Source organism: Colobus angolensis, unplaced genomic scaffold (assembly GCF_000951035.1).
Source record: "Colobus angolensis palliatus isolate OR3802 unplaced genomic scaffold, Cang.pa_1.0 Scaffold356, whole genome shotgun sequence".
Taxonomy (NCBI): domain Eukaryota; kingdom Metazoa; phylum Chordata; class Mammalia; order Primates; family Cercopithecidae; genus Colobus; species Colobus angolensis.
In genome coordinates this window covers 1,890,370-1,917,893 of record NW_012116888.1, presented here as the reverse complement: position 1 = coordinate 1,917,893, position 27,524 = coordinate 1,890,370, and the positions used below count along the sequence as shown (strand labels likewise).

At 46.6% G+C, this 27,524-nt stretch overlaps 1 protein-coding gene across 1 annotated transcript in view; it reads left to right on the top strand.

Moving 5' to 3' along the window:
• Positions 1 to 27,524, top strand: part of ACOXL (acyl-CoA oxidase-like) — a 341,854-nt gene that overhangs the window by 258,249 nt on the left and 56,081 nt on the right. Inside the window, 1 exon segment of the mRNA XM_011953095.1 lies at positions 14,322 to 14,392. Coding sequence (XP_011808485.1) covers positions 14,322 to 14,392 — 71 coding nt within the window.

Here is a 27,524-nt window from a genome sequence, read left to right as displayed (position 1 = left end):
TTTTTTTTTTTTTTTTCGGAGTCTCGCTCTGTCGCCCAGACTGGAGTGCAGCGGTGCTATCTCTGCTCACGACTCTGGGGACTACAGGCACCCGCCACCACGCCTGGCTAATTTTTTGTATTTTAGTAGAGACGGGGTTTCACCACGTTAGCCAGGATGGTCCCAATCTCCTGACCTCGTGATCTGCCCACCTTGGCCTCCCAAAGTGCTGGGATTACAGGCGTGAGCCACCGTCCCCAGCCTAAAGCACAGTCTTAATGTCACCCCAGATGACAGTGAACTCAGAATTTAGCCATTTTTATTAGGAACAAATGGAAAAAAGCCTTCTGGCATCTGTCTCCGTTTGTCACCTGAAGACTAGGGAAAACCATGTTTGAAATAAAAATGTTAAGCAGTCTCTAGTGGTTTCTGCAGTGGGATGTAACTGTTACAATGATAAATCGTTATTTTTCCGTGATACACATTTTTATCTTGCCCTAGAAAGTGCAGTTCTGAAGCTGGGTGCTGTCTGAACCCCTAAGCGTGTACCAATTCCTTAACAAAAAAGGAGAAGGGAGGCACTTTTATTAAACAAATTATATCCACCACTTTCCAGCTCTGTGCAGAATTGTCTCTTGCTTTTCTCATTCTCGAAGGTTGTGAGTACTTCTCATTATGCAGCAGGAAGTCCTCTTTCTGGTTCTTAATAAAGTGACTAATAATTTAGAATGTTCACATTAAGAGCAGGTTGTAATTATGATTAGAATATATAATAATGCGGATTTCTGCCTATTGGGGATTAATTTCCGACTCCTCTCAAGGATGTATTTGTTTTGAAACAAGACTTTCTTTGTTAATAAAAACATGATCGCATGTATTATTAAAGCATTATTTCTGTATTTTATCCATTAGTGCTTGTTCCAGTATGCTCCCTGGGACCAGCATTTTCCTCTCAGTTGTTAATGGGACTATTCTTTATATATACTACATTCACCTTGATTTAGCTTTAGCTTTGGTATTCATCTTCTAGGAAATTATGGGAATATCCCTACCACCTCCTCAAATGTGCATTACATTATGCAAGCTCGGATAAACAAACTGCCACAACATCAACCAGCAGTCCTGTGTGAAGCCCCTTTTCCCTCAACTAAACCCAGATCATGAAGGACAAACTGGACTTGGGGTAGAACCAGAAGTTGCAAGACAGCACTTCTCATTCTTTGGCTGTTGGGTTTCTGCAGTGTTTTTCTGTTACTACGGGAGGTGGAGGCCTGGAGGGGAGGGGAAGAGTGGGAGGACCAGAGGTGCTAGTTGGCTGTGACACCTGTGTGCCTTCCTCTCCCCCAGCACCCATCTGCTGGTGTGTCTAGCTTTAGAGAAGTCTCATGTGGCCTCACACAAGTGGCCTGAGGGAGGGTGGGAGGAAGCCCTGGGTGCCACTGCCCCTGCTTCTGGCCCGTCTTTGTCTAGCACGTGTTAAATGTGTGGGCAGTGGAAACCAGTGAGAAGGTCTGTTGCGCCAAGAATAGGCGGATGGAATTCACTGCCAAATCCCAATAGGCCCAGCATCTTGGAGGCCCCAATATTGGGGAAGATAAGGAATGTGCCCTGGCTTCGTTTTCTCTACTTCAATCACACAGCTGAATCCTAGGCCTATGAGCAGTGCCTGTGGGAAAAAGGTGAACTTGGGAATTGAGGGTCACCATTTCACAGAGTGTGCGATGGCCAGGAGCAGCCTGGGGAGTCGAGGGAGTCCAGGGACACTGGGTCTCTGATGTTTGAGGTCTGGAAATCCAGGAGTTGGCAGGATATGGAGGGACACGAAAGTGAGAACTCACCTTCTGACTGTTCTCACACACAATATTGCTTTGAGGGAGAGTGACAAAGGTGGCGGCCAATTGGAAGTCGGAGGGAGGCGCCTGGTGAAACGGAGACCAGCAGAAGGAGGAGCATGGAGGTCCCTTGTGCTAACATCAAGGAGGGCTCTTAGACAAAAAAGATGAGAAAGAAATTTGACTGGATGGAGGCGTTGTAGTGTGTAAAAATCTGGCAGAGCATGCCACTTTGCCACAGTGGATTTTAATTTCATGGCGCATTGGCCTAGAGACATGGGAAGAGAAGGTTTAAGAACACAGCCTGACCACTGTGATGGCAGCTCTGTGAAAAGCTCTCCTCTGACATCCTGCAGGTTGTGCCCATAGGTCTTCATGCTGGAGTTCCCTCCCTGAGCTTCTCCATCTCCCCAAGCCGTGTAGTTAAACTTCAGGTTTGGGTCAGCTGGGCCCTAAGAAGCCCCCAAATGCTGTTTTCTGAAGAAGCGCTGTCACAGCCCTGAACTGGGGAGCTTGTCCCTGAAGAAAGCTGTCTTTACAGACTTTACTGACTCACTCTCCTTTGAAGGAAGTGAGAAATTCTGAGGTGGTTTTTTATCACCAGTGAACTGAGGACTCTGTTGCACTGGGGAGAGGGGGAAGAAAGGCAAAAGCAAAGTCTGACACCTAACGATGTGTGTTTTATGGAGGACTCTCAAGAACAGAACTTAGTGACTGTACTTGACCTGGATGCTAATGAAATGCCACCCTTTGAGCCCAGTCTAATGGCCAACACACAGCCAACTGTGTAATGGTTATAGCTGTCACAGCCACCTCCATCTATAGAGAATTTTCTCTTTGCCAAAGACTCGCCAAATGCTCGGCCCTTGTAATTTGTTTAATTTCCACAACAACCTTGCAAAGCCCACTGAGGAAACTGAGGCTCGGAGGGGTGAACAACTGCCTGGGGTCACACGCTAGTAAGCTGTGGCTTTATAACTTTGCCCCGGGGCCAGCTAACCCTACAGCTTTCCCCAGACAGGCAGTGGAGCTCCTCAACCCCCTCCACTGCCCTCCCTAAAGGGTTTCCTTCCCACAGATGAATCCCAGAGAATGGGAGTTCTGGCGTTCTTGAGTTTTTGGAAGTGTTTCTTTGTGTATTTATTTATAGTAAAGTTAGCATGTACTGCTTCCTATTACTCTTACTGGGTTTGCCTCTGAACAGTGTTTCTTGTTTTTGTTTGTTTGTTTGTTTGTTTTTCTATTTCACAGAGTTTCTGTGAAGATTAAATGAAATAACATGGGTGGAAGCCCTAGGGCCATATAGGGCAAAGGGAGCCAACATTCAGTGAGGGCTCAGCCTATCAGGCCCTGTGCAAAATATTAGGGACAGAGCAACTCTAATCCCCCACTAGGCAGCGAGGAAGGAACCACTGCCTTCTCAACTTTCCTCTGAGGAAACTGAGGCACAGAGAGGTTAATAAGTTTTCCAAGGTCACATAGTTCAAAGAGGCAGAAGGAAGACTCAAATCCCAGCAGACTGCTACCATCTGTCCATGTGGCAGGGCTCCTAGTGCTTGTTGGAGCTGAATCTGGGAGCTCAGCATTTCTGAAGAAACAAAATAAAATAAAATAAAAAATAAGCCCTTCCCACTTTTTAAATGTGTTTTTGCTCTTTTGTTTCCCACTCTGTGATCAAAAAATTGTACATTGTATGAGGGACTGCCCAGATCTGGTCTATAGCCCCTGTTCATTTAACTTCTGATATCTAAGTACTTTCAAAATATGGTTACATTAGTACCGAAATTGATGGGCAAAAGTAACACAAAAAGTAAAAAAAGAAATTATTAGCACCAAGTGTACTGTATTTGTGAGTTTTCCACTGGGAACAGGGTGGAGAATAAGACCTTCTAAACGGTGAATAAAAATAAAAGTATAGCTCTTGATTTATCATAGACACTCTAGATATAGTTTTGTATTTAAAAATATTATTCCATACCACATATCGTAAAGTTAAACAAGTTTGCACTAAACATAAATTTAAATTTAGGTTTTAAAGGACAACATGTTCTAATCTCACAAAACATTTAGCAAATAACCTTTGAGCTCACATGAGCCACCCACACAAAAACCAAAATGAACTACAGAAAAAAAACATAGAAAAAGCAACTGTCTGTTGACAACCAGATTTTCTTTCAGCTCTTTGAATTTTTCTTCTATAAATAATCTGTATGTTTCAAATGTGGCCATCTTCTTCAAAGGTGCCTCCTGGCATGTTCTCATTTCAGTGTGTCTTAAAAACAAGAATTAAATGCGTAAATCATGGAAACTATTGAGTTTTTGGAGGGGAGATCTTTAAGATACATGCTCTTTAGATACCAAAAGTGTCAAAATGAAGCATTAAGATGATGTATTATTTCTTCAATGCATCTGTTTATCTTTTGTGAAATCTCGAGTTTGATAAATCACCAGAGATAAAAACATCATTTTTAACCTATCAGAGATCCCAAGTGCCAGGAGGAAAAATAGTGCTTTGTCTCCTCTTTATGAATTTACCTCTCTCTTTGCTTATGACTTATGAGATTTTATTTGCAGAGAAAACATAATGCTCTATTAACTTGAAAATGATGGCTTTTACTCAGAAACATGAGAACCAAAAAGAAAAAAAAAGCAGCATTTATCGTCTGAGATAAAATCGTTTAACAAGTTTTGATATCTACTTAAAGTAGCACAGAATGTTAGAGGGGGAAAATGATCACAAGGTAATTAAAAGTGAGGTTTTCACCAGTATTTCACCTTTGCCTACTGACACGTAGAATCTCAGCTCTGGCATATCAAGGCATATTGAATACTTTTGAATTTTTATATAACATTAGTGTGTGTAGAGACTGCTGGCACCTATCTCTTGAGATTCTTTTTTGCCCCTGAAAATCCCTTAGAAGTTCTCCCTTCATTGGCCACCTGGAAAATAAAATAATTCTCATAGATTTTTATAACTATGGGTGAAAATTCTGTGTCCAGGAGTTCAGCAAAAAAGGACTTTGTAGTAGAGATGGCTTCTAACCAGTTCTTTCTGTGAGCTGGAAGATTAAAGTGCATGAATCATGCAAGTAGGTTAGTCTAGAAAACATAACATAGCAGAAAAAAATGGCTTTCAAAAATGTTCAAAACAGCTGTTTCTCAGTATGTAAACCAGCTTCTTGGTGCAGTGGATATTAGAGTTCCTTGCCTTGTGCATATTTTATCATCCTTCAATCCTGAGCAGTTTAAGGCAAAATAAATTTTATGCAAACCCATTCCAGGCCATGGACATGCAGTTGAGTTTTTCTAGTAATTGTGCTATTTTAAGGAGACACCCAGGTTCTGCCCTAAAACCAGAGGTGCCTAAGGTCCTGGCTGCTCAGGACCTGTGGCAGCTGTGAGCAGCTGAGCTCAGTTTGCTCTGTTCTTTCTTCTTGCAAGAAGCACACAGACCACGTTGGTCCTATGGAAGAGAATCACGATATTGCCTCAGACCATAAGGCCAATACAGCAGAAGGTCCTGAGAAGCTGCGGCTTGCTGCATCTCTCAGCCTTCTACTGCTGCATGAAAAATAAACATTGAAACTATGGAGCTGCGCCTCCTGAATCTGGCATCTACTTAGTTATCCTTCAGAAACAATCCTGATGGGGAGCACCCTTCCTTCATTCCCTTATCCACCCTTCTCGCCCCATATTTGTTGAAGGCCTGCCGTGGGCGAAGGACTGCATTACACTCCAGGAATAAAAGGTCCAGTATGAAACAGCCCCTGCTCCTGAGGAGCACTGGTCAGAAGTGAGATGAGAGCCCCTAGCCTAGCAGCCCTGAGAGAACACAGAAGAGACACAAGCTGGGCAGGGGGTGCAGGGTCCACGCGGCTCCCCATGAAGTTCCGGTGAGGCAAGCAACATTTGAGACTTTGCCTTTTGAAGGGCAGGTAGAATTTAGCTATCCGGAAGGTGGAAAGGACATTCCGAGCAGACGGAAGAACAAGGAGGGAGGCATGAAGTGCGTGGATGACTTGGGAAAGTGCTTGTGGCTTGGTGTGGTCGGGGTGTAGGGCCAATGTGAGGGTGAACAGCAGGGTCCCACAGGGCCTGAGTGCCAAGGCCAGTAGCTGTCATTGTCAACTCCCACCATCAGTGGGGAGTCTGGGGGAAAGCTTTGGGAAGATTTCTTCAGGTGTGGAGGTGAACAGCTCTGAGGACAGGAACTGAGAAGCAACAGCAGCAGGTCTGCATGGAGTGGGGGCGGTTCTGGAAGTGTGAGGGCAAAGGAGCCTGAACGGCCTCCAGGTGGAGGGTGAGGTAGGAGGAAAAGCCAAGGGTGACAAGAGAAGGGCTGCTTCTGGGCACCAAGGTGGAGAGGAGAGAACTGGGTCCAACTCAGCTTGGACGTGTGGCGCATGCGTGACCTGGGGCCACACATGCAGACGCCGAGACAGGCGCGTGGCAGAGAGGACTGCGGGGCCTCATAACATTCAGGTCCTGAGCCTGAGCACTATATTAAATGGGAGGGTGAATCCCTGCAGGGTGGAAAACAGGATGGATGCCACGCCCGAGGCAATTGCAGCCGCCCTATCCATTATCTTCCCAATTTAAGTGTGACACTGGAGTCCACAGTGTTTGTTTCCCAAAATGGGCTGACTCTTGTTCCGCTGATGGGACAGGGATGGTGGTGGTGGTGGCCTCCAGCTGAGCGTTAGTGTCAAAGTTGTCCTTCCAGGCAAGGGAAAGGGGATCTGCAGGGGGAACAGAGCTGGGCCATGGGGAGGCTCACACTGGCTGCTGGAGATGACACTGGGGAAAAGATGCGGTGACAGTGGCTGCTGCTTCTGGCTGCCCCCAGCTGTACACCTTGCTCTCGGCTGAGACTGCAGAAGGCCCCAGGAAGCAGCCTTTGGCCATGGTGAGCCAAGACCATGTCAAATAGGGTAGAGCATGCCACTGTCCATCCTGGGGAGGGCATCCCCCTGCACACAGGGCGTCCCTGAGCTCCAGAAAGGGTCCAGATGAGCGGCGCCATCATCTCTTCCTGAGTGAATGGTGCATTTGCCCCAGGCTGAAAGGGTCCTGCCTTTCAGGAAAGCAGGTGACCACTGTGCTCTGTCTCCTGACTTTGTGCCTGAGCAAAAGACTACAGATTGTTCCCGTAGCAACCAGCAGAGAGCCCTAAGACGGAGGATGAATGTCTTGGGTGTGCAATGCCCCCCATGTGGAGAGAGGGCAGCTGCTTTTCTCCCTGAGCCCAGAACACGGCAGGCAGGTTGGGCTCCTTCAGGCCCCCCAGCCCCTTTGGGAACTGCTCACATCTAGGATTTGGCAACCAGTTCTCCACGTCTCGCTCCCATGGTTCAGTCTAGAATAAAGATTTCCAAGATGTCAGTCAGCCCCCATTACGTTCCCATCCCCGGGACTGGCCAAATTGGCATTTTGCCTACCTAGGGAAATACAGTCTTAGTCTTAGTATAGACTCACTTAGTTTATTCGCTTAGACGGTTTTCAGTACCTCCTATTTGCCAGACTTAGGACTCAGATTATCAGAACAATGTGATGCTTTTCAATCCAGCAGAGGGAATAGGATGTGAACACAGAAGCCACACATATGTGGAGCGGGAGAGCCCGTGAGAGGGGCAGGCTCTGTGCAAAGCCACAGGCTCACACATGGTGTCACAGAAGACCCGTGCATGCTGGGTCTTGAAACATACATAGGATCCTGAAGGTGGGGACGTGGTTGTGCAGGATGGGGAGAAGCCATAGAGTGGACAGAAGTGGAGGTGGCAGAATGAAGGACTTGAACAGGGAATGACAAGACGCATGCCTTGTCAGGAGGAAGGTGTTTGGGAGAAAGGCCAAGAAACAATAGTGAGAATATGAGCCTGGAAAAGTGGGCCAGGGTAGGTCATGAGGTGTGCTGGATGCTACATCATGGAGCTTAGCCTCTGCTGGGCAGCAGTAGGTGGCCAGGGAAAGGAAGGAGTAGGAGAGTCACCATCACACCAGGACTCCCTGGAGGGAAAGATTCCTAGCTTCAGGGCATGTAGTGCTTTGGAGAAAGACAGCCAGAGTGGAGCTGGATGGAGGATGGAGACCAGAACAAGTGGGTGTGACCAGCAAGCCAGAGGACAAAGATCTGCAAAGAGGTGATGGCAGTGGGAGTCAAAAGGAGGGTTGGCATTGGAGGAGTAATGGCCCATTGCCATCCTGGAGGAGGCTGTCCCTTGGGAAGTGCTGAGATCCCAGTGTTCAGGGCAGAAAACATGTTGAGACTTGGTTATAGACCAAGAGCTTGTCTGCCAGAGAAGAGACGCATACTGGCTCCTGTGGGCTCCCAGGTGTGGGGCCAGAGAAAAGGAGGGCCACACGTGTCATGCTCTGCCTCTCTCTGGAAGAGGTACTCTCTGACAGGGCAGGCTGGGTGACAGCGAGCAGGGCCCTCACCCTCTCGTGGAGGTTCCCCAAGGGCCAGCTCCACACCCCCTACCACATCTCAATGTGCAGACTTGTTGCACCATGACTGCTGGTTGCAAAGAAGTTAAAGGCCCCTGTCAACCCTCAGTGTTGATTCTGAAAACAAAGTCAGAGTTCTTTCTGCAAAATGAAGCCTTTTTGTTTCTCTCTCTCTCTCTCTTTCAACGTTTCTCTGTTGTGTTATGAAAAAGAGGTGGGTGGGGGACTTCAGACGCTGTCTGGAGTGGCAGACAGCTCTGCACGATGATCTGAGAGTGCTGCAGTCACACACAGATGGGAGGAGAGGGCTGAGGGACAGTGGCCGCAGTGTCCCACCTCATGGTGCAGTCAGTGGAGGAGGAGTCACTGATAAGGGGCCCCTGGCCAGGAGCCTCAGGTATGGGGGTGCTGGGGAGCTTGACCCTCAAGGCTCCCAAGGAGAGGCTGCTGAGGATACGTGGGGCCCTCTACTCCTGGTGCCAGGGAAGCCTCAGTAAGGGAGGTCGCTACCTCTGGAGAAGGGTGCCTGGTTCCCAGCAATGCTCAGTGATCAAACTCCTCCAGGGGAGCTGTCCATGGAGGGGTAGGTGTCAGCCCCCATATTTCTGCCACCTCTACAAGGAAGCTGGCTTCCTCATCTTCACCATAGGTATCTGAGATGAGAGCCATGTTCCCCTACCAGCCTGAAGCTCAGCTGGTGCAATCTCCTCTTTCCAGGGACCGAGGGCTTAGATGCTGAAGAGGTCTGGGTGAACCTGGTATTTTAGTGCCAGGTCTTACTTCCCTACCAGAAAGGAGCCTGCCCCTCCCATGTGGGGCCCATGGCAGAATTACAAAGCAAGCTTACAACTTGCTGAAGAAAATCTACTCTGCCCTACTGCCCTGACAAATGTAGCTTTGTTCATCCAGAAGGCCAGGTTTGAATTTAGAATGCCCAGGCTCCTAGCAGTTGTGTGAACTCTGCAGCATGGTGAGAAGCAGCTCTTTGGCCCACCTCTCTCTCATTGCACCTCCAGCTCTACCCCACACTGTGCAGATCATCTGGTCTAGACACTCAAGGTCTGTCCACACGCCTGCAATCAGCTGCCCCTTGGCTACCCCATGGGTCTAGAGTGGACACGGCAGTTGTGTGGCTCCGCAGCAGCAACATATCACAGCAAAGAGGCTTAAGGTATTTAGGTCAGGAAATGAGAGTATTGGTCCCTGGAGGAGTGGGTGCAGGTTCCAGGTAGGCAGTCCCCGTAGCCCCATGTGCAGGGCCCTCTAAAGCTTAGCCCCAGGGGCAGAGCCCCTGTTATCTAGGGCCCTGGCACAAAGATTGAGAGAGAAGCTGAGAGAACATTCTGAGACAGGATTTCTGAGCACTGCAGCCCCAGGTGCAGGTTATAAGTCAGGGTCAACTGTACCTGCTGACTTAGCGGCAGGTGCCCAAACTGACCAGCAATATTTCAAGAGGAAGATCAGTACAATGGTATTGTGGGTTTGCTTTGCTTCATCTTCCCCCTTATTTGAAACAGCATGTTATAATGAAATTTATTCTAGGTGCAACCATTTCCATGAGTGTTAGGTATCTCCCATTTTGTAAGGTTCTACCTTACAGCAATGACTGCAGGAGGTGAAGCCATTGTAGATAATTTTCTGCCGATCATTGCAGCAGATACACAGAAGAGGAAACCTGTTTCATGCTGCTCCATATTTTTTTCTCCCAAATGACCATTGTTTACTTGAATCAGGTGTTTATTTCCCTGTGCTTCCTCTCCTTGATCCCCAACCTCAAAGCTACTTGTTACCTAAAAGTCTCTTGTTCTCCCTTCTTTTGTCACACAAAGGCGGAAAGGTCCAACCAAGGAGAACGTAACTCTACTCAGACAGGTGGAAGCATCGGCCTCCCACTACTGGCATGAATGGTACTGGAACACTTAAGAGCAGTTGAGACAATGCATGTTGAAGCAAGAAAGTGATTCCGCCGAGAGTCCCTTAGGGAGACTCATGCCCCAGTGAGACCTTGCATTTTGTTGGCACTGGTTTGGCTGCGTATCTTATTTTCATTAGGAAGTCAACCCCTTGAATCAGCAACAAAGGTAGAAGAAAGTAGATACGACAAATGCTTTCATTTTGAGGTTTTTTTCCTCCTATTTAAAAGTTGGGGAGGAAGAAAGGAGGGGTCATGAAATGTCAACTTGTCATGAGGCTTCTCTTGCAAGTTGTCAGTGAATCAGCTATCAGGGAAGGGGCCGCACAGACTGTTCTCATAGTGAGTGAGTTCTCATGAGATCTGATGGTTTTATAAGGGGCTTTTCCCCCTTTTGCTGAGCACTGCTTCCTGCTGCCATGTGAAGGACGTGTTTGCTTCCCCTTCTGCCATGATTGTAAGTTTCCTGAGGCCTCCCCAACCCTGCAGAACTGTGAGTCAGTTAAACCTCTTTCCTTTATAAATTACCCAGTCTCGGGTATGTCTTTATGAAAACCTAATGGTTTTCACCCCTTCTTCTCTTTTGGGATTTGGTAGAAATAAGAGTGGGGTGAGGGGAGAAAGAAACCTGCATTGGCATAGGAGCTTGTGTCACACTGACATCTAGGGTGGGAGGAAAAAACCCGAGACATAGGTGCATGCTGCTTTTCTTGGGCCTCTGTTCTCAAGGTTGGTTTTTGTCATCTGTGTAGAAAGGGCTGTAGGCTGCTAGCTCAATAATACTCAGCCAGCCCATAAAGGGAACTGGACTAGAGTGGGCCTTGTGTTCCTGTAAGTCCACTTCAGTCCAGTTCCACAAAACAGGGTCATGGCTGTGGGCATGCTGGACACCATGGGGACAGGACAGAGTCTGGGACAGGATGCAAGTCCATCTCCTGCACCCTATCCTGAGGCCAGGGCAGCACAGACATCTAAACACTAGAGACTGATGGGGAAAGAAAAACCCCATGTGTCATGCGTCATATCAAGACATCAAACAGGGAACAGGGCAGACTTAGAGAAAGCTTTATACAGGAACCTGAGATGGAGTGCAGACTCACTGCCAGCACCATTTCTTCACACACAGCCTCACACCTGCTCCAGCAAGTGGGCTCCGGGCTCCACACATCACTGATGAGGAAGCGAGGCTCAGCAAGGCTGTGTGACTTGTCTAAGGATGCGCAGCTGGAAGTGGCAGAGGGAAGGTTTAAGTTCAGGTCTGTCTGATGCCAAACCTGTGTTGAGACTACTCCCCATGCTGGGCCTGGAGAAGGGTGGTATATTAGCTCTTTCTCACACTGCTAATAAAGACATACCCAAGACTGGGTAATTTATAAAGGAAAGAGGTTTAATTGACTCACAGTTCTGCAGGGTTGGGGAGGCCTCAGGAAACTTACAATCATGGCAGAAGGGGAAGCAAACACGTCCTTCTTCACATGGTGGCAGGAAGGAAAAGTGCCACGCAAAAGGGGGAAATGCCCCTTATAAAACCATCAGATCTCATGAGAACTCACTCACTATCATGAGAACAGGATGGAGGGTAACCACCCCCGTGGTCACTTACCTCCCACTGGGTCCCTTCCCACGATATGTGGAGGTTATGGGAGCTACAATTCAAGATGAGATTTGAGTGGGGATACAACCAAACCATATCAGGTGGGATCGTGGACAACCTGAGGAGACAGGGAGGGAGCGCATGACCCAAGATGGAACCCTGCATGAGTGAGAGTCAGGAGCCATCAGGGTGGTTTGCGTGGGGAAGAAGGGCTAGGCCTGGCATGGTGAGGAGGAATGCAGGCCATAGGCAAAGGAGTTCCAGCAGGGCCAGGTTCAGAGTGGTGGCAGCGGTGGGCATGGAGGCTGGGAACGAGTGAGAAGTTCTCCAGGAATCACAGTGGCAGCACTACTATGGGAAAGGAGTGCATCCAAGGGACATCATCGTACAAGAGTCAGCAGGCATGGGGTCCTAAGGGAGAAATCAAAGAATCAGGCTCAGTGGCCTACTGGCTGGAGGATGACAGTCCCACAGAAATGGGAAAAAGTTGGAAAGGGCTGGCTTGGTATGGAAGTCGACTGGTTTAGATTGGATGTACAGAATTCAAGGTAGCTTGAAGTGGGGTGCTATGTCTATGACAACGAGAAGTATCGTAGTGGAGTCCAGTGCACAGGCGGTGAGAAGTATGAACGCAGGGTCACCGCAGAGAGGAGAGAGCTATTGGTGAGAATCCAGTACAGTAGCTCTCTAAGGAAGCAAGTGTTTCGATTTCCCTGACCTGCACTAAGTAAGATTCTAAGTTACAGCATAAACCTTTACCACATAAAATAGCCACCTTAAAAAGGTGATCTAAAGAAAACCTAGCACCTGAATTTGTAGATTATTCTTTAGCCACCCTCAGACAGTAGTCAGAGATCAATATGTTATCACACCAAATCAGGTCACAGCAAAAGTCCGAAACCACGAACGGAGTTGGGGGAGAGAGGTCTTGCCTCCAGGATCTTTCCCAGGCAGGTGTATTCTGAATGAGTGAGAGCAAAAGTATCTGTGTAAACTTAACACAGCTTTGGCCCTTATCTCACTGTACAAGTTTCTGCTGAGTCCCTTTTATAGGCAAAGTTAATTTTTAAAAAAGATTAAATTGATGATTCTATATAATTAACACTGGCTTCAGCCAATTGAAGACTGGGTGGGTATATGCATTGGAGAGCGTGTGGAAGGCAACACTGATCTCTCTATGGATCCCAAGTATGTCTTGACTGGATAAGAGCAAAATTTAAACTTGGAAGAGATAATCAGCACCAGATACAATTGATAGCAGTCAAGATTGCATGGAGTAATTTAGTCAGAGGTGAAAGCAGTCTAAGGAATTCTAGTTTAGAGTAACATTGAAAACTACAAACAACCTACCCAGACAATATTTTCTTGATGAAAATTCATTATTGCTGATATAGTTCTCTTTAAAATATCTGTATTTGTAGACATGACATCCAGGCCTGCTTGAGGTCAAATGATTGGAATCAGACTGTCCCTCAGCCTTGAGGCTGAGTTTAGCTCTGCCCACCTTAGTGGGATCTGTGGCGGTTGGGATGGGACTAGAGGGCAATCAGTGGCTTTATTGGCTGGACAGGTGGGCTTGGGATATTCAACTGGAGGACTGAGTTTTGCTCTACTCAAAGACAAGAGGCAGAACTGTTCCCAGCAGAGAGCAATGAAGAGTCATAGTAGGTAAAGAGTGAATGCAGCTTTGAGTATAGCAATCAAAGGCTAATCTAGATGGGTTAATTTAGTAAAAGCCTTAATGCCTGTCAGATAAGTGGTTTTAAATCTGAGGGTGGCAGAGAATTGTGGGAGCATTTTCAAGCATGAAACAATATAGTCAACACAGCCTACAGGAGGGCAGTCTGTGGCTTAAACCAAAATAAACATTGGTGACCACATAAGTGAGCCTTTGATGAGAACCTGGCCATAAATATGAGAAGGGGAATGTAATTTGTGTAAATTTTTCTAGATTAACATTTCTAGGGCTTTCATGGCCAATTTCATTGGATTATTAAAACTTTTTTTTTTTTCGTAAACCTTCTTGGGTTTCTCTTCCCTATTCTCTTCGAGAAGGTTGGTTGGAGAAAGATGACTTCACATATTTGGGGGAGTTTATGGGGTTTGAGTCAACACTCGGGGCCATACACCAAGAGAAGAATTAAAGCCATGGAAATCGTGATGGAAGATTGAGATTTTAAAAATTAGCACTGTCAGATTTACAAAAGCAGGTGGAGTCTTCTCAGTGAAGGTCCCAGGAACTGGGGATAGAGTGTCATCTCTGGGCACAAGATGGCCCAAAAGGAAGCTGAACCCAGGACCTCCTGGCAGTTCAGGGAGGACCTTTGCTGATGAGAATGGCCTTGTACTCTACTGTAATAACTCTATCTGATGGAGTGAAGAAGTCACTGTGTGGGGTCCCCTGCCCCATGCAGGGGACAGTTGGGGAGCTCTGTCATATCACCAAGGAAGGACGGACAGCATGCTATTTACGTCTAACCACAGTGTCCTCCTTCATATCAGAAGGGCTCAGAGGTGGAAGTGAAGTCATTCACAATTTCCATTTCTTCTCTTCCAGTTACCTTAGAGCAGTTCTCCCTGGCAGTGAAGAGCTGTCCTGACCAAGAGGACCAGACTTTGTTAATGAAAGTAGGTTATCAGATAAAGAACTTATTTCCTAAAGGCTCAGAGCGTTTTTATTGCCCCGAGGAGAGTTTCATTTTTACAAGCGGGAGTAAATTTATCATCTCTGAATCGTGTGCTCCAGGGGGATAAGCTTGTCATAGGCGAATTGGAGGGTTGCTGGTTAATGAGCACCACTGCTGCCTGCAGAGTGCGGGAAAGTGACAGGAGAGTGGGTGTCCACACGAGTGGGGAATCTATTTAACTCTCCAGAGGGCTCAGTTGGTTCTATTTAAACTTATCTGACAGAGTCTTGAAGCTTTTTTTTTTTAAGCAGATTTATGAGGCTTGGCCAAATTCCATATCTCCTACTTTATTTTTAATTAAGACAAAGGATTCCATACGTTCCCAGTCTGCTGCTTCCTACTTTTGTCACCGTAAGGAATGCTGCACAAATTAGACTGTTCATATTCACCACCAGAATGAGCATCTTATGTCATGGATTCCTTGCCCTTGAGTGGAAGACAAACCTCCTCCCCCCAGCCCCCCACGCCAAGTAACTATTGGTGTATTTCCTTCCAAATGACAGGAGCAGAGGCATTTCCAAATGGTATAACCTACACTTAGGCTGCATACCTAGGTGAGCCAAAAGTGTGGAAAATCCTGGCAAGCTGCCCACCTGGATTTAATTAAAACTTTGTCTTTGAAGCAGAGAGCAGTAAACAGCAGCAGATCACAAAGGTGCACACACACACTTTCCCACCACTGACTAAGACTCATGCTTTCACACAGAAACCCTGCAGACTGACCTTGAGACACAAATATTTCCATGATGTCACTTCAGTGCTGTACCACCAGGAAACCGCGTGCACCAGGAATTGCATTTCTTTACCTAAAAACCAGTTTCTTTACCAGGTGTCCTCTGACTTTAGAAATGGGTGGAAAAAAATAGGGTGTCACTCTGAGGGATTTTCAACTCATTTGCCTAAGATGTGATATTTTTGGTCTTCAAAAAAAAAAGCTTTCAGTGATGTTAGTTTTATAATAAAGAAGTGTTGCCCATACCAAGTGTTGGGTTTGTCTGGGAACCCTGATTTATCAGAGTCCTGGGCGTCTGATACACTGATTTACAATGATATAGATTCAGTCACATGGGCCTTTCTTGTTTTCCACGCTTAATTCTCTGTTTCCTGCTTTAAGTTCTGTTCTGCAAGGACCTTTCCTTTCAGGTGCAGGCTGACTTTCCGTGACCTTGAAGCAGCTTTTGGGCCCTGGATGCTCACCTCTTTTCTCTGCTCACCGGCCTCTGGTCTTTATTCCCTCCATCCAGTGTTTTCTCCTACCATCTGCTTCTTCTTGCTTCTCTTGTTCTTCCTCTACTGTCCATCCCTTCCCATTTTCAGGGGGTGAAATCCTGGGCTTCCCTGGATGTTACGTGGGCATCTCAGAGGCATTTTGGGGTAGAGAGGGCAGCGACGGAGCCCAGCCCCAGAGACCACACCTCCAGGCCTGCTTCTAGTGGTCCTCATGGCCTCCCCGACTTGAGATGCCGCAGCCCCCTCTGAGTTTCTTCACATCTAGAGCGAGAGGTGGAGAGAGATGCTACCCAAAGGCCCCTCCTCCTCTCACCATTTCACCTTCTTGCTGACTTTCATGGTATTCTGGCTGGCTTCTGTAGCACATTCAGTTAGAAACTAACAGCTTGGGGGTGGGAGAGGAAGGCTAAGATGGCCTGAGGTTTCCTGGAATTTGCGTGACCTCCAGTGGCATTCACTACTTTGTGTCTTACCTGTTGGTTTCTGCCGATTGTGTGGTCTCAGCAACAGAGAATGATTTCTGTGGGTGTATTCTCAATATTTGCAAATATTTGAACAGGCATCATCAAAGAAAGAAGCTTCACTGAACAAAAACGTGTGCTGAGTTCATATATACTGAAACTATTTTATGATTTTTTTCAAGAGATTGAGGTTTTCTAATGTCACATATCAGAAGGCACCATGTGGGTGTGACAACGGTATGCTGGGTTTTTGTAGATGTTATGTGAGAAAACCTATTCGGTGTGACAGTAGATTATTTTGACTACAGTCAGCCTGCAGGTGATTGTATGTTTGCTCTAGTGAGCTATCCATTTTGCAGGCTGTCTGAAATAAATTCACTTTTTTTTTTTTTGAGATGGAGTTTTGCTCTGTTTCCCAGGCTGGAGTGCAGTGGCGCGATCTCGGCTCACTGCAAGCTCCGCCTCCCAGGTTCACGCCATTCTCCTGCCTCAGCCTCCTGAGTAGCTGGGACTACAGGGGCCCGCCACCACGCCCAGCTAATTTTTTGTATTTTTAGTAGAGATGGGGTTTCACCGTGTTAGCCAGGATGGTCTCAATCTCCTGACCTCGTGATCTGCCTGCCTTGGCCTCCCAAAGTGCTGGGATTACGAGCATGAGCCACAGCGCCCGGCCAATAAATTGACATATTTAACTTAACCTCATGAAAACTTGTGGGAGGCAAAAAACGTAGATCTGGGCCAAATATGATTTTGTTTTGTTTTGTTTTGAGGCAGAGTCTCACTCTGTCGCCCAAGCTGGAGTGCAGTGGCACAATCTCAACTCACTGCAACTTCCACCTCCTGGGTTCAAGGAATTCTCCTGTCTCAGCCTCCCCACTGATTGGGATTACAGGTGTCTGCCACCACACCTGGCTAATTTTTTGTATTTTTAATAGAGATGGGGTTTCACTATATTGGTCAGGCTGGTCTTGAACTCCCGACCTCAAGTGTTCCACCCGCCACGGCCTCCCAAAGTGCTGCTATTACAGGCATGAGCCACTGCACCCAGCTGATTTTTTTTTTAATTATATTTTGCATGCATTCCTACATTGTCATATGTTCCAATGTTGCATTCTACATTGTCAAAGGTAGTTGAGACCTGAGGACAAATGTTTAAAGTGGTACCATTAAAAATGCAGCTTGTAAGGCAGGCATGGTCCATGATTGCCCCCAGGCAGCCTAATTTTGACTCAAGTCCAAAGCCCCTCCGTCAATCACATAGCTCTACCTTCTCTAACCTGTGAAGATGCTCTATAGAGAGACTGCCAAGAAGATGCAAGAGACGAACTCACAGCTAAGCAGATGACTGAACCAAGGTCAGATCCCCCTGCAAAGACAAAAGCATTGAGATTTTGAAGATGGCACAAGCCAGAACCTTCATCTGACAACCAGGAAGAGCAGGAGGGACAGGAAAAGAAGTGACTAGCCAGCACCGCATAGCTAGTCAGCCAGCAATAGAACTAGGACCAGAAAGCCAGGGTCCCCAGACTCTCATGCCCTGGGCATCTTCCTGCGGGGCCCACTCAGACGGGCAAATTCATAGAAAAATCCACCCCTTCACCAACAGGAGAGCACACACCGGAGGTGTGACTGCAGTGGAACCACAAGGGGTACTGTGGTAGCAGGCTTCTGGAGTCAGTCTCAAGGCTTGTTAATCACACCCTTGTTGCTGAGGTCCTGTAAGCCAGGAGAAAGCCAGCTTCTCTCTGACTCAGTTTCCCATCTACCAAGCAGAGGTAGAAGCTGTTACTGGCTTAAGGTTTGTGCACCACTGCAGACCCAAGAAGGGGCTAGGGAAATGGTACCCAAGGGTAAGGTAGCTGTGATCAGGAGTTGCCTCTCAGATTTCACTACAATTTGAACCATAGAACAATATTTAGATTCCATAAGTTACTCATTTGATCCTGTTCGCATTTGATCTCCATACCTACCTGTTTCTTCACTGATTCTTAGTCTAATTTGCCAATTAATCTCTTTGGTCCCTCTCGGTCACTACCTTGGAGAGCCCATTTGCCCTTGGCTCCACCTGCAGTCCCCTGTGATTTCAGGTGTCACCTGAGCTCACATCCAAGCAGGCTCAGCAAGTATAAACCCCACCAGTATCTGTCCTCCCATCCCACCATCTAGGAACTGTGGGGTAGTCTAGGGTGCTTCCCTGCCCTGGAGCTGCCACGGAAGTTTCCATGTGTCTGTTCATCCTCTGCAGCCTCTTTCAGGGTCCTCCATCTCCCTCTGTCCCAGCAAAGAGTACCTGGACCTGACCCCTTAAGGACAAATTTCTATCCCCACTCTGCCAGCAACTGGAGTGTAACCTTGGGCAGGTCACTTTTATGTCTTTTAGCCTAATGTCCTCTTCTAGTAAGAGAGGAGGTAAATTAGGCCACCCCAAAGACCCTTCCAGCATCACACTCTGCAAGGTCATGAGGGAAAATTATCAACAAGGCTGCAATTCTAAATATGCTTGAGAATGAACCAACCTGGCCTTCTACCACTCATCTCTTTCCTCTAGGCACTGCCAAGTGAACTTCCTTGGGGCCCCACATCCTACATGTCACTCTGGATGCATTTCTAGCCTAACTCCTTCTCATCTTTGGAATAGGGTAATCACAAAACTCATCATCCAAACATGGATTTTTTGTGTGTGTGAGTAAAAGGGGCACCATTAAAAATAGAACTTGGATGGCGGGCACAGTCCATGACTGTCCCAGGCAAACCAGGGCATTGGGTCAGCCTAGTTTTGAATCAAGGCCAAAGCCTCTCCCTCAATGACATGGTTTGACTTTGCCTAGCAGGCCTCTTTCTCAGTGCTTGGTCCAGACCCTCTCTGTCCCCTACAGGATTGTCCCCTCTTAAAAATCAGAGCCTCTATTTAGTGTCGAAGTTGGCAGGAAGACAGATCTCTTGGTGACAGTCTGTGCTCGCACCATCATTTACTGCATGTAAATGATCACACCTCCTCATTTTGTTCTTGCACACCTGGGAGTTTCTTACACATCTGGCAGCAGCTGCCTCCAATTTGGGTGGGAGATAACAGCCCCAGCCAGGGGCCTAGATGGGACTAAAACTTCCTGAAGCCATCGCCTGCAGAGCCTCCCTGCCTCCCTCGGAAAAGCTGGAAAATATTTACATAGAATGGTCGGAGGAAAGTGGCCCTTGCTGGTAAATGCTTCTGACCAGGTCAGGAGACAAGAGCTAGTATTGAAGGAGCTTTGCCTGATAGTTTATACCTGGAACAAGACAGTAGAACAAGGGTTGGCTCAGAGCAAGCCTTGCCAGCTCTAGTGATGTTGAGTGAGTGCCTGGAACATTCCCCATGCTACAGTCCCAGCTGTGGCCTGGCTGGGTCACCCTGCCAAAGGCACCTGGCTAGAAGCACCATGGGAGGCTCAAGGCAGGCCTGTCTGTAGGTGGATCTGATATCTACCACATTTACAGAAGCAAACAGTAGTAAAACCAAGCTGCTTGTAGGAAAATAAAGCTTGGCTTATTTATAGCACTGGCTTGAATCCCTGCTCCTAAGTTGCAACCTTTGGCAGGGCTGTCACACACCTGGAGCAACCATGCTCCCTACTGTTCTAGGTGGAGGGCTGGCTGAGGTGGGCAGGCTGTCTGGTGGTGCAGCAGATGATACCTTGATCTAAGCAGAAATGTAGAACAGTTTTCATGGCTGCTGTCTACCCAGTGGGATGTGCAGGGGTTCATCAGGGTTGATGGGCACAGCTGCCAAGAGCTGCAGCCCAGGTACAGCAGACCTGCGGAGACAGCTCCCCAGCAAGGCTCCACTGATGGGAGGTGTGGGGGCTGAATGCTGCTGAAAGCTTCCTTAGGATTTCTTACCAGTCAAGTATGAATGCTGCCCCCAAATGCATAGAGAAGCCTGGGAGCGTGTGGAAGGAGGGACGCCAGGCCTCCCTCCACGTCCCCTGCCACCATGGTCTGGCCAGATGCAAGCCTTTCTCTGTCTAATTACATTTCAAGAAATCAGACACATTTGAATCCTCCTTGAAACCAAAAATCTCCAAGAGACCAACATGACTCAACCCTTCAGTCCTCTACGCTTACTGAATACAGCTTCTTCCCAGGTGAAGGCATTTTCTCCTAGCCTGATGGAATCTTGTCCAGAATGAGGGTTTTCACAAGGAAAACAATGGCTTTCCCTCAGCTTGGGAATGACTGTGCACGGAGGAGAAAGGGAATTTTCCACATGACCGCTCCACTGCTTCACCTCCCCGCAGAAGGTTTAGAAGCACCCCAGCAAGCTGGTTGTCTAGTGTTTCTTAAATTGTCATTGTCACAAAGATTCTTTCTGCTTCACTTCTCCCAAAGTTCTCCTCCTCACCCACCCCCTTCCTTGGTCCAAGGCATAGTAATTGAGCCATTTGGTGTCCAGCATGAGGACTGGTCCTGCAGAACCAGGCCAGTGCCTTTGTCTGCCTTTGTGCTCGGAGAAGGCCTTCACGCCTTTGTCTCATAAGGTGCTCGCCACGGCAACCCAAGTGTCTAAGCAGGGCATTTGCAGGGGACTGTCCCCGCCTCACAGGCAGCTAGCAGCAGCAGTTTGAGCCTTTCAAGTGGGTGAGGTGGGGTTTTTCCCTCTTTCCTGCATTCTAACTGCTTTTTCTTCCTTTTCTCAACCTGTGTAGGTGGTAGCTAGTTTAAGCACCAAACCTAGCCGCCAATAATTAACTACACACACCTTCCATCACGCACTGTGCAAACCATGATGTCCTTCCTTCTGCAGGTGGCCCTTGTCATGCCCAAGGACCTCATCTTGGCCCCGTGCCATTGAGAGAGTCCTAGGCTCTGACCAGCAAGGGGTTCCCTCTGCCTCTCAAGCAGAGGCACTCAGGGGCTCTGTTGTGGCCACACACCCTGTGCATGCACCACATGTACCCACATCACCACTCAGTCATCTGGGGCTGGGCATGGGGTTGGGCCCCCACATGGAAGAAAGGGGATTCTTTTCTGGGGTATGACTGCATTTCCAAACCCAGTCCAGGATGAATAGTGTCAGTCCTTGCTCTGAATTCCCATAACACAGGTGATAAAGAGTGGCAGAGTTCCCATCACACAGGCAATAAAGAGTGGCAGATAAAGAGTTGTGGGTGGGTTGTGGTTTGGAATCCAGCCCTGGCCCGTTCTACCTTTCCCTCCACCTTCTCTTATCCTGGCAAGCTAGAGCCACACAGAAAGAAGTAAGAGTGTGGCTGGCGGTGTTCCTAAAATAAGTTGTTCAACAAATGTTTACTGAGTCCCTATTGTGTGTCAGGTAGTGTTTTTCTAATACCTGGCTCACTTGAAGAGTATATTCTAATGTTTTTATATTTAATAAGGAAAAAATTTGGAGGCTAAGGCAGGAGAATTGTTTGAGCTCAGGAGTTCAAGGTGGCAGTGAGCTGTGTTTATGGCATTGCCCTCCAGCCTGTGTGACAGAGCAAGACCCCAACTCTAAAAATAATTAAAGAAAAAAGTTAGGAGAAGAACTACTGGTGACATAGAAATCAGATTTGAGACCTACACTTCCAGCAACAATGGTTTTCTCTCATTCCTATGCCACTGAGGCCCGGGATACCTCACTTTCTTCTCTCCTAGAGGTCCTCTGCAAGTGCCAAGCCTTTGTCAAGTATTCTGCAAAGCTCAGCTCAAACCAACCCCCCAAAATATCGGTAACAATTATCCCTCCCAATGAAGCTTCAATTTTGGAAAGGGATCTTTGAGGCATAGGACTAACTTTTTAACTCAAATATATATATATATTTGGCTGGGTGCTGTGGCTCTCACCTGTAATCCCAGCACTTTGGGAGGCCGAGGTGGGCAGATCACGAGATGAGGAGACAGAGACCATCCTGGCTAACATGGTGAAACCCCATCTCTACTAAAAGTACAAAAAATTAGCCAGGTGTGGTGGCACATGCCTGTAGTCCCAGCTACTCGGGAGGCTGAGGCAGGAGAATTGCTTGAACCCAGGAGGCGGAGGTTGCAGTGAGCTGAGATCACACCACTGCACTCCAGCCTGGGCAACAGAGCGAGACTATCTCAAAAAAAAAAATTATGGTAGTATGCCAGGCTCCATAATAAGTCAGCAGAAGGGTCATTTTGGTGGCTGTCTGGACACAGCTGGCACGGTCCCTCTTCAGAAACATTTAAGAGTGTCTACTATGTATCCAGCACTGTGCTAGGCACTGAGGTTGCAAAAATCCATAAAATGTGACCCTCACCCTCAGATAACTCCCTGACAAATAGGTGAGACAGACACGTCAGCACCTTGGAGTGGGCTACGTGCTGACAGGGAAGGGATTTGGGAAGCTAGTGGGGCACTCAGTTGGGTACTCAACTCAACCTGGGCTCAGGGAAGACTCCCCTGAGGAGGTGACATTTGAGCTAAGTCCCCATGTCTCTGCAGGAAATTAAATTTAACTAACTGTGTGGGTTCCACTGTGCATACTGGTGGTGTCGATGTGACACGTTGTGTTCTGAGTTTTCCATTTATAGAGTGTTTCAGGTGCACTGATGCATGCCTTGAGAGCTGACTGCCAAAATAGGGGCCCCAGACAGCTGCCTTCCCAGGGGAGGGGTATCCAGAAGCTTCCATTCTTGCTGTGCACATTTCCCTAGCTGACCTATAGCTGTCTTGAGATTATAGCATTCAATATTCCGTCCTTGGCTTGGAAGACTTTGTGGGTCTTCCAGTAGTTAACGTCAAAGTTAGGTGTCTCTGGGAGGGAATGCAGCAGAAGCCATCACCAGCTAATAGTTGCTCTAGAATTGTTCTGAAAGCATGGTGTCCAGGCCAGGGGCCAGGAGTAGAGAGGAAGAGGGGTGGTAGGGGATTAGAACCGGGAAGGCAGAGGGGCTCCCTCTCTTGCCACAAACAGATCTGCTCTGCTCTCTGTGCATTTACACTTCACCTAGCTCCTCCACAAACTTCTGCTATTAGGAGAAATAGGTCAATGTATTTCCAATCCAAATGCCATCAGAAGCAAGCTCTACATGTGCCCGGTCACCTAAGAGGAGCATAGGAGCGCACAGATGGCAGCAGTATATGAGGACGTTACACCTGCTCTGCTCCTTGATACTTCATTGTCAAGCATCTAAATAAATATTTAAGTGGAGAACCAGCTAGGAAGCACAAATTCCGGTGTTCAGAAAAGCAGTGAGCTGCCCAGGCGTGGAGGGTGCAACACTTTGGGGATGCCTACCCATGCGAGTCTAGCACAGGGCTTGCGGGTGGGGTGTTCCTTCTTGAATGATCTGTTCCCCATTTCCTCTGTGCACAGCTCTGGGGGCAAATTTCACTTCAGACTGCTTTAGAAGACAGGACAGCAGCAGGAGAGGAAGTCACTAGAGACAAAAGAAAATTAGAAGGATTTGGTAGAAGTCATATACAGGAAACAGAGCAAAATTTGGCCCTCGGAGACTAAAGTTAGTGGGAGGAGAGAACAGGGCTTGGCCAAGACTTGTCATCTCAACATTTAAATAGAGATCAACATGCTAAAGTTCCCAGGAGACATCTCTTTTGTGACTTGCCAAGAGCATGGAGAAATTCCATCAGGGAGCTTCTGAGATATGGATCCAGACTAGCAGACATTAGCAGAATTACCAGGTGTCTAGGGGGATCCCAGACTTTTCAGCACACACTGAGGGGGATGTAAACACTAAAGTGATATGGGAAGTCACGCTGGATGGATTGACGAAGGCAGCAAAGCCTAGCAGTCACACTGAGGCAGCTCCCTGCCCACAACCAACCACATTTGCACCCTGATTAAAAACTGGAAATGTTAAGAGACTTGAAGATTTCTGCTCCCTGCACCTGCTTAACTCTTCCTCTTGCCCTTACTAAATTTCAGCTGCTTTCTTTTTGGCTAATTTCACAATGTTCAAAAGTCTATTGGAAAAAAAGAAACCCACAAAGCACCATAGATAAAAACTTTGAGATGGGGAAAAAGAAAAATAGTGGTTTGATCTGCTCCCTTCCTCTCCCAGAACCCAGGAAAATGCCTGGTACACAAGAGGCAAGGAAGGGAAGGATAAAAAAAGGAGGGAGGAAATTAGTTCTGGATGAAATGTCAGAAAAATGGCCGCCATGAAGGCCCCAGTCAACCAGTCACTTCCTCTTCTTAGGTCTCCTGATGGAATGTTTTCATCTTTGGGAAAATCTTTCCACCTTTATCTCTTCTAGAACTGTAAAATCAACAGGATGAGCCAGGGCAGTGGCTCATGCCTGTAATCCCAGCACTTTGGGAGACTGAGGCAGAAGGATCACTTGAGGCCAGGAGTTCAAGACCAGCCTGGGCCACATAGATCTCTACAAAAAATTCTAAAAACTAAATTAGCCAGGCAAGGTGGTACATGCCTGTAGTTCCAGTTATTCAGGAGGTTGAGGCTGGAGAATCACCTGAACCTAGAAATTTGAGGTTACATTAAGGTATGACTGAACCACTGTACTCTAGCCTGGGCAATATAGCAAGACTCCGTCTCTGTAAAATAATAATAATAAGTAAAAAGCTGGGGGTGGGATGGGAACAAGGCAACTTGGTGTGTTCCTGAAACCCTTGCCTGATGGAAAGGACAGCGAATAACAGCCTATTGATAATTGATTAATGTGTAACATTTTAAAAGTACACAAAACATAACATTCAATATCAGGATTAAGATTTATTATGTAAGTGAGACAAACCTCCTGTTAAAAGTGAAAGGCTCTCAGATTGGATGAAAAATAATACCCAACCATATAATATATATTTCAAAAATGCACATTTTTCCCAGGAAGATGAATACTCATCCCTATTCCTTCTGCTAAGTCCAACTAAAAACAGTGGAAATTACATTTAAAACAAACATAAAAGACTCTGAAAGGTAAGAACTAGAAAGTAGACCAAGCTAGGAACCTCAGGACCCAGTGAATGACACAGCAGGAACTCCCTGAATTATGTTTGTGCCTCACACATTCCAGAGTTAGAGCTGAAGAAGCTGGCAACCTGGAAAAAGTTAATGCACACAAAGGAGAAAAAAAAGAGAGAGAGAGAGAAGAAGGGGTAGAAGGAGGAGGAGGAGGAGGAGAAGGAAGAGGAGGAGAAAAAGGAAGAGGAGAAGAAGAAGAAGAGATAGATGAGGAGAAGGATAAGGAGGAGAGGAGGAGAAGAAAGAGAAGAAGGAGAAGGAGAAAGAGAAGAAGGAGGAGGAGGAAGAGGGGAAGGGGTAGGGGAAGTAGAAGACTCCTCTAGCCAGGCAGCACAGAAAAATCTGTGGCCACACCTTCACCCATGCCAGGAAAGGCCCAGTGGGGAGTGCAGACTCCACACTCATGAGGCTATAATGAGTCTACGCAACCTCACCACTACAGTTGTGTCAGAGGAGGCCTAGTTGGGAGCTGGGGTTTTCATCTCCACTTGGCAGTAACGAGGCCTCCCTTCCCCTCCTGCCTCACTACAGCGTCACTGGAGACCACCTGGGGAGCCTGGACTTCTTCCTCCACCCAGCAATAATAGGTCAGTCTGCCCCCTCCCCACTGTGGTGGTGTCAGAGAAGGCCAAATGGGGAGAGTCAAGACTTTAACCACTGGCTCCAATAGTATTGAGGCCACCGCCTCGTAGTGTCCGTGGAGACCATGTGTGGAGCAGAAATTAGGCACCTCTACCCTTCCCAACCAGAGTGGAATCAGCAGGGGCCTAGTGGGAGCGAGCACCCCACCCCAGCAGCAATGAGGAGCATCTACTAACCTTGGTGGTCACAGAGGTTGCAGTGTGTCACCCTCCCCTGATAGTGCAGCATCACAGGATGTTACCTAAGACAAGGTTTAAATAAGATCCAGAGTTTCATCACCATAGAATGCCAAAATGCATAGTTTTCAGTCAAAAATCACTCACGATACCAAGAACCAGGAAAACATCAAACTGAATGAAAAAAGCCATCAACAGACACTAATGTCAAGATGACAGTGATGCTAAAACTATCTGGAAAAAGTTTTAAAGCAGTCATTATAAAAATGCTTCAGTGAGTAATAGTGAACATACTTGAAACAAATGAAACAATAAAAATATCACCAATAAAATCATCTCAGCAAAGAAATGGAAAACATAAACAACCAAATGGAAATGTTAGAACTGAAAAATGTAACAGCTGAGATAAGAATCTCAGTAGTGGGCTCAACAGCAGAATGGAGAGAACAGAAGAAAGAATAAGTGAACTGGAAGATACAATAGAAATGACTGAATCTGAACAACAGAAAGAAGATGGAGTGAAAAACAAAGAGAGCAGAGCCTCAGGGACCTGTGGCACTGTAACAAAAACTAAATTTATATCATTTGGGGTTCCAGGAAAAGATAAAAAAGAAGATGGAGTTAAAAAATGCTCAAAGAAATAATAATAGAAAAATCCTCCAATTTGACAAAACACATAAACCTATAGATTCAAGAAGCTGAAGGACCAACAGGATACATCAAAGAAATTCACACCAAGACACATCATAATTAAAGTTCTGAAAACTAAAGATGAAGAAAGTCTTAAAAGCAATGAGAGAAACAACATCTTATCTCTAAGAGAAAACCAATTCAAATGACAGCAAATTTCTCATCAGAAACCATAGAGGTCAGAAGGAAGTGATACAACATTTTTAAAGTGTTAGAAAAAAAGGAACTGTCAACCAGAAACCTATGTCCAGTACAAATATCCTTTAGGAATTAGGAGGAAATCAAGCTATCCTCAGATTAGCTCCATTACCAAAATAAGTACACTAACGAAGTGGAAAGAAGTTCTCTAAACAGAAGGGACATGATGAAAGAAGGAATCAAGAAACATCAGGAGAGAAGAAAGAATTTGGTAAACAAAGATAGTAAATTCAATTGGCTTTCCTTCTCCTTTTGAATTTTCTCAATTATGTTTGATAATTGAAGTGAAAATTATAACACTGATGTGATTCTAAATAGATGTAGAGAAAACATTTTAGACTATTATAAACAAGGGAGGGCAATAGGATGTAAAGGATGGTAAACTTTCCACACTTCACTCAAACTGTTGATGCATGTAGACCATGAAAAGTTATATATACAAAATCTAATACCTGGAGTAACTGCTAAAAAACTACTCAGGGAGATGCACCCCAAAACACCATGTATAAACCAAAATAAAACTCTAAAAAATGCCCAAGTCATGCACAGTAAGCCAAGGAAGAAAAAACAGAAATGAAAAAACAAGGAGAACAAACAGAATACAAGAAATACAAGGACAATTATTATATTATGTTAATAATTATATTAGTTTTGAATAATGTAAAGGCAAAAATTTAAAGACAGAGATGATCAGAGTGGATTTAAAAAGCATGAACCAATTATATGCTGTGTATAG